The 13,003-nt window shown below is 28.5% G+C and overlaps 1 protein-coding gene across 1 annotated transcript; it reads left to right on the top strand.

Annotated features, from left to right (window-relative positions):
• The first annotated feature begins 7,385 nt into the window (after positions 1-7,385).
• On the top strand, positions 7,386-12,026 carry LOC145004084 (wax ester synthase/diacylglycerol acyltransferase 11-like). The gene is made up of 7 exons (XM_078962985.1): positions 7,386-7,743; positions 7,884-8,441; positions 8,673-8,739; positions 8,809-8,891; positions 8,992-9,198; positions 11,385-11,522; positions 11,629-12,026. Exons 1-7 carry the CDS (start codon positions 7,486-7,488, stop codon positions 11,788-11,790), a joined length of 1,473 nt encoding a protein of 490 aa, XP_078819111.1. The 5' UTR covers positions 7,386-7,485; the 3' UTR covers positions 11,791-12,026.
• Positions 12,027-13,003: the final 977 nt, after the last annotated feature.

The following is a 13,003-nucleotide window of genomic DNA, read 5'->3' on the forward strand; positions in this document are numbered from 1 at the left end:
TATGAAGTGGGAGCGAGAGGATGTGGACATCATGAAAATCTTTCGTAAGGTGGAGGTAAATCTTCCACTTTTATATGTTATAAAAGACATCCTTCGTTATACTAAAATTTTTAGAGATCCCCAAAATGAAACATGTAAAAAGAAGGATCATTACCAATAGACATTAGAGCGGTGGTGGAAGAACCTTCTTGGAAGACAAAATGGTCAGACTTCAAAGATCTTCAGCCTCAGGCAAAGTGAGAAAGCTTTCAATCTTCTCCTTGGTATCTTTAGCAGCTGGAAAAACTTCCTCAAACTTGAAAAACGCGTCAAAACAAAACAAATAAGGATGTGTGAATTTTGGGATCTTTATCATAAGTAAATAAAATCCTATCCCTTTTAACCTAGTTTATTCGTAGGAGATCGTCGTTGGGGATAGATTTGTGTTTCAAAAAGAAAAACCTTTCTTTTCTAGACACCATCTTTTTTTATTGATTTCAAACTTAAATGTGATTTATTGGTTTTGACTTTGAGCAGGAAATGAGAAGATCCAAAATTTTGAAGATCATAAACATTGTCCAATTAAGCTAACACCATGGCACTATTTTTAAACTGATTCATCCGATCAATCCAAAAAAGGATCCTCCCGATCACATGCATAGTTTGAAAACATTTTTTTTATAACTTATAAGAACTCAGAGATGATGCCAGAGAAAGGGTATGTCAAGCCTAGGGAGAAAGGATATTTAGGAAAACAAACCCAAGTAGAAAAGATGAAGCCATGTTTGGCCTTAAAATCAAAAGGCTTGAAAATGACATTGGCAGGAAAAACTTTGATCAATTTGAAGGACTCGATATTGTTATCATCAAAAAGATCAAGTATCTTCATAATATATGATCTTCTCATCAACGCAATCCTCGTTGGGAAGATTAGGGATGCTTGAGCAAGAACGAAGTCCCTTTTTACCCATGATCATCAAACAAGAAAAATGAGAAGAAAGGAACAATAACCTTACCTTCAAGATAACTGATAACACTTAAAAGAGATCTAAAAGAAGTATAAGAAGATCAATAACCATTAACCCATATGTATGTGGATCACAGAGGATAAGAAAGTGATTTGAAATACATGAAATTAATAAAGTTATACACTTTAAATAATTGAAATTAATTTAATTATTTTACAGGTTTAATTTTAGGGATCAAGATACTTAAATCTATCCAGGATCCCATATCTTAAAGGAGTCTCAGGATTCCAAACATACATCAGGATCCTGATCATCACCATTATTATTTCGAAATAAGTTGAATGGTTAAATTTCTTGTTTATTTTTGACATGTGCAGAACTGGTCCACATAAGACTCATTCACAATGAAGAAGCGTTTCAATCAAGCTTAAGAGCCAGAAATACCAAGTCATAGAAAGTGAAAATACCGGTTCAACAGGATCGTGAAAATATAGGGCGTTTAGTAACTTAACCTAGACTATATATACATCAGTAAAACATACACACAACAGACACAATTCTTTGACACGTTACCAACCTAGAGCTAGAAAAACACTTGTACTCATACTTTCATCATCATCTTTGTAATTTACAATGAAATCAATAAGATCAAACAAGGAATGTGATCATTATCACCTTCCAAGGTCTTATGTCGGTGATGCTATCAAGGATCAAGAGCTTTCATTTTAAACCAGTTGTGCAATTTTGTTCTACTACCGATAATCACTTAACCAAAACCACAACCTCTTTTTCACCTTGGTTGATATTCATTTGATTGATTTTTTGATCAAAACAATAACCAAAATGATATTCACATTAATATGTACAATATAATATACTCATTAGTTGAAAATATCAAAAATCAACTCTTATATATATATATATATATATATATATATATATATATATATATATATATATATATATATATAGACACACACACACACACACACACACATATATATATATATATATATAAAGGTTCAACATAACATAAGGCGTGAGTTAGTGTCAATGTCAAGCCTCAAGCTTTTTAGAACCTTGGCGAGTCATGTCGTTTGTAAAGTGTGACTAAAAGCGGCAATTTTGTATATGATTCATAATTTTTTATATATATTCTATTATTATTCATTTTTTATATATACGTGACTTAAGATGACATTTTGTCAAACCTTGATAGAAAGTAGAATCCTTGGAGCCTTGGTGCATCGTGGCGGCGAGCTTTTTAGAACAATAATATATATATATATATATATATATATATATATATATATATATATATATATATGTATATATATATATATATATAATTAAAAATTTATGTAAAAATGAACTTAAAGATAAATTTTTATATTCGTATACTTATTGAATATGTAACTTATTATCTTTATTGAAATTATCGGTTTCACTTTTGTTGAAACTTGAAAATTGCTTTAAATAGAGTGGTTGTGTTGCGCAAATTTTGTGATGACAAACATTCAAATTTGGAAATATGATAAGTGTTGTGAATCTTAAACATTAAAAGTCTTTAATCAGTACTTATTCGTAAACGATAAAGAATTGTAATCTTCTAATAAACTTATAATGAATAGTTTAGGATTAGAATGCCTAAATACATTGTATGTATCGAAAACTCACATGTTTTTCCTATATGAGCAATGTTCGTTTCTAAATAAGGCTGTAAATCTTAGTAAAAACCCTCTGCGATATAACCATGTTAATCCATATGGAACGAGGAACGACAAGTATACGATGATTGCTTAGATTTATACGGGTATACATCCCTGCCAACGATTGCTAGCTACAACCATCGTTTGATGAGTCGATTTGGGTGTTGACATTTCAGCTCTACTTTTTACACGGCGTTGATAATGCATAGATGTGGACTTTCAACACGCCCCTTTGTAGTACTAGTGTAGGGGTTTCATGTCATAGTTCATGTATTAGCTCATTATAGACACCTGAATCATTTGGTTGCTGTAGAGAATTTAAATATGATTTATACATGGTTTTGTTCACTTATACAAGTTGAAAGAGATTCTATGTAGTGAGAAAGTTGTGACTCAAAAAGATAAGTGTCAATTTACAAATTAAGATATAATAATTAATTAATATTACGACGCGACTAGAAAATGCTCATAAACTTATAATTAATAAGTTTCGTATATAAAAAACTCCATTTTTTCCGAAATCATTTTGGTGAAGCGGATAATTTTTAACATAATTAGAAAGGTACAACATGATTTCTTTTCTGATATTCAAAAACCTTTTTATAAAATTATACTTATGGTTCTAAAAGTAAATGTAGTCTAAACATATAGAATTCACCAACAATATGTTATTGGCGTATATTAATACATATATTAGTAAGGCAAATATATGTTTTTTTAAATATAACAGTAACGTTGTTGTTAAATTTGATATAATAATTTTTATACTAAATTGATATAATATATTGATTATTTTGAATTAAATGATAATATATACATCTATTATAAGTTCTTAATCTCAATCGTTTGAATAACTTCTACCTTCGAGTTACACATAGGTAAAACTAAACATAATATACAGTTTAATGTTATTTATAGTTGTTGTTATTGTTAATTATTATTTTTTTTAAATTTATTTGCTTAATGTTTTAATTTCAATCATTATAATTATTTAAAACATCAAACATTATTTTTTGATTTTAAAGGTAACAATATAATCATTTTTATACATTTATTTTTAACTATTGTTATTGTAAGTTATTTTAAGATATTTTTTTGGAAACTTTTAACGATTATAAAAAAATTTAGGAAATATTTTAGTTAAATTGAAATTATAATTTAGTTTTTGCATTTATCGCTATAATTTATCACTTTTACTTATTTACAAAATATTATTTTCTTTTTTAAGTGGAAGTGAAGTTTATATTTAAGTTGACATTGTAATACGTAGAAACACCTATATAGTTGAAGTTTTAACAAATATATCTTTTTTTTTTCTTAAATGTAACAATAACGTTGTTCTTAAATTTGATATAATAATTATTATACTAAATTGATATAATATATTTATTATTTTGAATTATATGATAATATAAACATGTATTACAACTTTATAATCTCAATCGTTTGAATGACTTCTACCCGCGATTTATACATGAATAAAATTAAATATAATATATGATTTAATGCTATTTATAGTTATTATAATTGTTAACTAATTTTTTAAAATTTATTTCATGAATGTTTTAATTTCTATCAATATAGTTATTTAAAACATCAAACATTATTTTTTTATTTTAAAGTTAACAATATAATCATTTATATAGAGTTATTTTTAATTACTGTTATTTTAAGCTACTTATTTGAAAACATATAACGATTATAAAAATATATTTAAGAAATACTTTAGTTAAATTGAGATTACAATTTAGTTTTTGAATTTATTACTTTTAACTATTTACAAAATATTATTTAGTTTTTTAAGTGGAACTGAAATTTATATTTAAGTTAACATTGTAATATTATATTTAAGTTCACAATTTAAGTATTTTGTTCAAACTGTTCAAAAGTTGTAGCTTTAAACTGATAATGGTTTACATATAACAATATATTATATCTAATAAATTAATTATAATATTTTAAAATTTAAAGACATAACTTTATAAGTAGAAGTAAAAGATATTATTTTAAAATTAAAATTTAGTTTATTATGATTACACTTTAGATTTGATATTTATTTAACATTAATAACCAACTTATAATAATTATTAGAAAGACACTATAATTTACCACGTTTAACTATTTACAAAATATTCTTTGCGTTATATAACTTAAACTAAAATTTATATTTAAGTTGACCCTATAATGTTATATTTAAATTAATAATTTTAGTATTTTATACAAATTATTCCAAAACTGTATATTTAAAATGATAAGGGTTTACATCTAACAATATATTAAAACTAATAAATTAAGTATAATATGTTATAAGTTAAAAAACATAACTTTATTAGTAGAAGTGAATATATTATTTTAATATTGAAATTTAGTTTATATATGATTACACGTTAGGTTTGATAATTATTTAACCTAATTAACCAAATTATAATTATTATTAGAAAGAAATTGAAAAGTCATGAGAGTTTCAAATGAATATGGTGTAAAGAAAAAGTATATGGAAGTTTCAAATGCATGAAATTAAAGAAAAAATGCTAGTTTTATAAGTATTTATGATAATATTTTATCGCTACTGTTTGCATCAATGGACATTTATAATGATACTTGAATTTATGTAAGACACATTTGGTAATCCTTAATATTGATACTTTTTGCTATTATGTATTGTTCATGTATATTTTGACTATAATATTCAATTGATGTCGTTCATCCCGGTGATTCCACCATCCGCCAGTGTAACAGTTTGATGTTGACAACAAATGCAAATTTCACAGGTCATCAAATGTGAAAATAATGGCTATTTTTAGCAATATTGTATTTTTAGCTATATTCTAGAAAATGTTTGAGGAGATTAGATATTATGGGCATTTTATCGTAAATATATATGTTTAGGTTAATAAATGGTTTTATAATCAAGTTTAACATATATATGGTTTGATATATGATAAGGTTAGTTTTCGAGGTAATATATTAAGACTGGGTCTTCTATGTACCCTTTTATTTTATTTTTAAAATACACCTTTTTGTTGGAAGGCAACTTGTTTTTTCATATTTTTAAATTATTTATAACGAACAAAAATATATACTACACAAAAATATATTTAAATTTAACAATACCCATGTAGGTATTGATATCTCGTGTCAAATGTGTTCAACGTGTAATTACGGAAGGTTAGAGACCGAAGAAAGTGAAAATCTAATGTTTTGAAAAACGGTCTGGATATCGAACCAGTCGTATTAGTGGTTTGATAGTTCAATTGAACTATATAGTTCAATTGAACCACACAGACCAAACCTAAAACTGTGTGCTTATATATATATATATATATATATATATATATATATATATATATATATATATATATATATATATATATATATATATATATATATATATATATATGAGAGTAAAAAACATTGTTCTGAAAACCGGATCGGATCAGACTATTCGACCAATTGGGAACCATTAGTGGTTGCGATTTTTTGCTTCCAAAAACTGCTTGTGCAACAAACCATAATAAACAACAGTTTTGTTTGAACCGTGGTTCGACCTGGTTGAACTGCCTTCAGAATCCGTTTTTTGATTTATTTTATTTTATTTTATTTTTTTTGTGATATTCTTAAAAATCATCAAACAAATGAAATTCCCAAACTCGTAATCGCAACAACCAGACACACACCGAAATGCTAAACCTAATGTCCAATTCTCAAGTTTAGTATTGTAAGTTATTCTATCAATATTATTGTTATTCTTCTATTTGAGTTTGATTTTAGCTAAAATTATATCATTATTTGGTATTGAAGATGATGCCTGGGTTATGTTAGATGAAATTGACATAGATTTCTTTAGATGAAGATTTGAATGTAATCAAGTTTAATTTTTTTATACATTTTATGGTATTTTGATGTTGATATTGTGAATTTTGTTCCTTTTGAAGACTAAAAGCAACATCCATCAACTTTCGTGAATTATTTTCATGTTAATTTGTATGTTTGATATTTTTATTTAATGTCGAAGACTTATATTTATTGGTATTTTTGTTTTGTAATTTATTTTTACATATATATATATTTTTTAATATTTTATAATTTTAAGTATAATAATAATGTAATAATGATATTATCCGGTTTTTTTGGATTGGTCCGACAGGTTGACCCATCAAATCAGTCCGGTTTGGTACTGGGTCCCATTTTCAAAACTTTGGTAAGAACAACAATTACGTGGAATAAAATATTTTGTTAAAAAGCCAAAGAAATTAGTATTTTTGATGTCTTTTGTTTTCTTGTTCCCAAAAAAGAAATATAGCTTTAATCAGGAGGAACGTAAATAGATATTAGTCGAAAACTGCAAAACCTTCCCACATCGGTGCAAAATAAAGTCAATAACTTTGTTTGCTTAGAGCACCTTCCCCATGTGTTAGCAAACTCAATCAATTCTCCCACACTATTAATTGTCTTCAAACCATTTACGCCTCTTAATTTCTTTAGGACGGCGTTTACAACTATTAATGACCTAAATGGCAATACCTAATATCAAATACTACATTTTTTTTTCTACAACGGCACAGTTATTGCAAGCATAGGGGTACCTAACTCATTATGTGAGGATTTCTTAAATGTTGTTCTAACTACGAAACATAAATTCGCATTACATTCTTGAAAAGAAGCCCATTACATAATTTATTATGCTATAACGTTGATCTCTTTCGGTGTGTGTGTATAAAAGGGTTCATTATGCATATATTGAGCCGTGCAATTGTATACTTATATCCATATACATATCGATCCCTTTGCGGAAGTACTTAGTTCTATTAATTAGATCATCAAGGATCATGGGTAAATCACCAAGCTTAAACCTTCTTAAAGGTTCAAAAACCATGAAAGATACAGTAAGATATGTGGACTTCAAGGAGGGAGAAGGCAATCATGAGCATGAGCCATTGAGTTCTGGGTCTAGGTTTTTTCATGAGCCAGGTTTTAATATCTACATCCTCACTAAAATTGGTGTAAACTCCACAATCCATATCGACGCAGCTAGAGACTTTTGTATTCAGATGGTTGCAAAATATCCTTGCTTCTCTAAAGTGGTGGTATGCTACTAAACTAAAGAACGATAGTATTTTTTTATCCACCTTCTTATGCATTATAAGCTAGAGTTTAAGAATGAAACTTTTTTTTTCAGTCTTTAATTCAACTGTGTGAAATATTATTCATTGGTTGTTATACACAGGTTAAAGATAAAGAAAGTGGGAGCATGAACTGGGTTCCCACACATGTAAACATAGATGACCATCTTATCATTCCAGAAATCGATCAAAACATGGAATTAGCAGATAAATTCGTAGAAGATTACGTCTCAAATCTTACTGTATCTTGTATTGACAACTCGAAACCCTTATGGGATATACACATCCTCAACGCAAGAACCTCGGATGCACAAGCCACATGCATCTATCGCGCTCATCACTCACTTGGTGATGGTCTGTCGTTTATGAATATGTTGCTTTCGCTTAGTCCAAAAGCCTCGGATCCCGAGGCATTGACTACACTTGCCATGAATAAGAGGGCTCATCATCATACCACCAAAGCTACTAGTTTTATTTCCTTTTGTATGGTTCTTTGGAACACTTTTGTCGCGTTTATGTTGTTTGTGTTCACTACCATGTTTCTAAAAGACACAGAAACACCTATGAAAGCCTCACCTGGTGTTGAAGATAGACGTCGGCGCATTGTTACTCGAAGTGTTAGCTTTGCTGACATAAAGTTGGTGAAAAACGCTATGAATGCTGTAAGTATATATTTTTTCTTAAATTTTGCATTTGGATGCTCTATGGCAATGATATCATCACAAATCTTAATTATCGATAAGTATTTGAATTTAGTTTAAACACAATTGTTAAAAAGGTCCAAATAAACCCACATTAATAGCGCGTCTATTGTAATAAAAATAATAACATTACAAAAACTTATAATATGTACATATTACAATATTACGTGTTCTCCGATACTTGTTTTGTAGACTGTGAATGATGTAATTGTTGGAATTGTACAAGCTGGTTTCAACCGTTACCTTAAGGGGAGATATGGTGAGTTTCTTTTTGTATAAAGTAAAAAAATTACGAATAATTAATAACATAACTTGAAACCTGTTACAGAAGAGAAAAATAGTCCTGTTCCAGAAAACATTCTCCTTCGTGCAATGATGTCTTATAACTTGCGAGCCTCTGTGAATGTTGATGTGAGTATCTTCCTTCCTTACTGTTGTGTGTGAAGAATGTCTTATCATATAATTGTTGCTTGCTGAACAATTTTATGTATGTACGATGTATATATACTAGGCTGCTAAAAAGAATACAAATGAAGACGAAACATGGGGATACAAGGTAGGTTATATACTACTTCCATTCAACGTCAAAAATAGAAGTGACCCCTTAGACTATGTACGGGAAGCAAAGGCTATCATGGAACGCAGGAAAGCTTCTTTTGAGCCATTTGCTACTAGATTCTTTGCTAAGACATTGGTCCCGAAGTTGTTTGGTATAAAGGTACTTGATCTATATATACATGGACAATTGCTTTGCCTAGAAAAAATTACTTACTTATTTAGGTGCGGGAATCCGGGATTTTTTTATTTATTTATCACAACAAGAAGAAATTGGTGATAACTAATCAAAATAAAAGAAAATGGTTATTATAGCAACTAGTTGCGAGCATAACTTGATACATTTATACAAGTACAATGTTTCATAAACTTTATGATTAATGGTTTTAAAAAGATAACCATATATCATAACTCATTTTTGTTATTTTGATTGATCAAACTTTTAAACATTATACATGCTTCTAGCTTTCTCAAAAACCCGTTATTGCAAAAAGAAGAATTTCCAGCAACTAGCTAGTATATCTTAATTAGATTAAATTATAGTTTTTGAAATGGGCAACAATATTAAAGATTTATAATTAAGATTTAAACAATAGATATAAAAAGAACTAATTAAAAGGTCTTTTGTTTCATCTTTTAGAGCATCTCCAACCCACTCCCATTCTCCATTTTTTTCCTCATTTCTTCTCTCATTCCTCTCCAACCCACCCCCATTTATTCCCCCATTTTGGGGAAATGAATAGTATAATACCATATTTGGTGTTATACTATTCCTTCCCCCCAAAATGGAGATGAACTTTGAGTCGTCGATTTTAATCCCTCGTTTTATATATTTATACATTTCTGTTTTTTTATCTACTAATTTTTATTTAAATGCAATATTTAATACTTATAATATTGTGTTACATATTAAATTATATTAATTAATTATAAATATAAAGTGTATTTTTTGTTTATCAAATTCATATTAAAATTTAAATATATATTGATACTTTAAAACACAATAATATATTTTACAAAAGCTTATAATTACTTATTATAAATATAATCTTATTTATTTTATATTATTGTAATGAAAAAATATAGATTATATATTTGTTAAGATCAAATTAATAGAAGAGGTGTGTTTGACAATTTATGTAAGTTATAAAAATGGAATATATTTTTTTGGGGTAAAAATGGGATGAAAATGGAGTAGGGTTGAAGATGAAACATTTTTTACCCCATTTTTTACTCCATTTGGGGGGGATGGGAGTGGGTTGAAGTGGGTTTAACATTCAAGCTATTCGGTTAACCAAAGTTCTTCATAAGGGTCACAAAATTCTCTGAAACAGTTCAATATTTACACCTCATTTGAACCATTATTTTCCTTATCCACCCCTTTCCCATGTCCTTTCTCTTCGTTATTCTTTGTCTTTTCGTGTGACCGATGTTTTGAGGAGTTCTGACAAATAAGTCCTAACACCAATTACAAGAAACAAGAGAATTTGGATCTGTAAGCAATGAACAAAGACGAAAAGGTTCCAACCACTTGTCATCACTTTCACTTGTTCCCTTTTCCCGATTAGTTTATCATCCATTTGCGAACGCCCCTTGCTCCTCTTGTCCGTAGGTCTAATTTCTTATTTCCTATGTATTTGTCGCACGTCGGTTGGCCACCGCAGTCTTAAAATTACACTAAAACGGATGGTGTTTCCAAACAACCCAACGACATCCCCTTTTGCAATTATGGTATACTCTAGTATAATATATACCCTGACATATATAATCTAAAAGTCTTGTTAGGGGGTGTTTGGATAAATAGTTTTTAGCTTGTTAGCTTATTGCTGTGAGAATAAACATTTTTTTAAAATGTGTTTGGATTAGCTTATTGCAGTCGGAATAAGTAATAAACAATAAACATTTTAAGTGTTTGGCATACAAAACAACTTATATGAATAAAATGATCATTAACCTATAAGCATCCCCCCTCCCCATAAAATCAGCTTATTTAGCTTATTAATACCGCAATAAGCTGATTTTTAAAGATTCTTATTCAAACACTTAAATTTGCTTATGGCGGTGCGATTAAGTAATAAGCAATAAACAGCCTATTTTTTTCCTATCCAAACACCCCCTTAATATATATATATATATATATATATATATATATATATATATATATATATATATATATTATTTGTCATTTATTATAATTATTAAGTTGCTTTTTTATTATTTGGTTTTATTTATATATTGAACAATCTTACCAACCACATCAAACATGTTTTCATTCAAAGCTAGTGAATCATTCAATGCAAAATCATTTAAAATTAACAAAACAGCCCCTAAAAATTATTACATATATAGATTGCAGGAAAGTTGAATCGTAAAGTTTACTATAACACGACGTTTGGCTTCTCAAATATGCCTGGACCAAAAGAAGAATTGTGTTTTCTCCAACAAAAAGTTACCTATCTTGCTCCTAGTATTTATGGCCTACCATGTGTAAGGATGCTTAACTTTTTTTGGGATGATTAATTTTTTTAATAGTTATTACAACCAACCCATTTAAAGGAAGCTTAGAATTTATGAGTTTTTTTGCTTTATACAGGGATTAATGATTCATATAATCAGTTATGTTGACAAAGTTACATTTGTGCTATCAGCAGAGGAAGAAACTATACCCGACCCCCAAAAGTTATGTGATGACCTTGAAATATCATTGCACCACATCAAATGTTCGGTTTTAGATAAACCATGTGTGGAGAAATAGGTTTCAATACACACATTTATGATTACCATGGTGTGTGTATGAGTGAGTGTGTGATTGTGTGTATGCATATATGTTTTCTTGTTGACATATAAGCATCTCTAAAACATATCAATAATTTATTGTTATATGATGTCGAGGAGGTTCTTAAGCATAATTCCGAGAACTATATAGATATGCAAACTTTGATAACCTTGTTACCTATTTTTATTCATTGAATAAAAACTAAATTACAAATATGCTGTTGTGTTATACTATTTTTTATGTTTGATTCAACGTTAGTTTTTGTTATAGATATTTTATAAGTGTGGTGGGTGTCTATCCCTCTTAACCTCCCAACGATGATGCAATACTTGCTCTAAATCTACTTATTCTTACTCCTCTCACTTGCAGCCCTCCTAACCCTAAACATAAGGAATGGAAACTTCCATGCCCACACATAATGGTACGAATATTGATACAAATGGTACAAGTTGAGAAGAGAGAATAGAGAGAGGGAGCACTGTTAAACACGTCGTTAACGTCTTGACAAATTAAAATCACTGCTTGGTTGCACTAATGGGCAGGAAAGTAGAGTCGAGTCCAGAAAGACACGGCCTTACAGTCAATGTCTCTTTGTGCAAACCACAAATTAGACATATAACACAACTTGAAAAAAGTGGGATTTTTGTTTAGAATTAAAACAAAAAAATTAAAGAAATCAAATAAATAAAATTCATTAATAAAGAGTGTTTTAGTTATGTAGTGACTTTCCTAATTATTCAGTTATTCTAGATCTAATTATTTAAGAAGCATTCTATCTAAGCTGGTACTCAAAACTGCTAACAAACTCAAGTAAGTTCTCTTTTACCTAGTTAGTTAACCAAAAAAATTTCTCTTCAGTTAATCCTCACCTTTTTACTAACTTAATTAGACAAGCACTTAATCACATAAGAAATGCAACATTATGAACAATTTAAACCTCCCAGTAACATTCAATACTTTTCACAAGCTTGTAAGTATAAAAATATGTGATTTTCAGTTTATAACATAATCAAATCCTAACACGAAACCAATATGTTATTTATTACTTATTACCAGTTGATAAAAAAATTATGAATTTTAATAATTGATTAACTTAAATGATTTAATCCTAATCTGGTAATTAGTCTAAAACGAACTAAAAATCAAACATTCATTAAGAACAAAACTAAAACCACTAGATAGAATCACAAAT

Source organism: Lactuca saligna, chromosome 7 (genome assembly GCF_052625555.1).
Source record: "Lactuca saligna cultivar CGN05327 chromosome 7, ASM5262555v1, whole genome shotgun sequence".
NCBI lineage: Eukaryota > Viridiplantae > Streptophyta > Magnoliopsida > Asterales > Asteraceae > Lactuca > Lactuca saligna.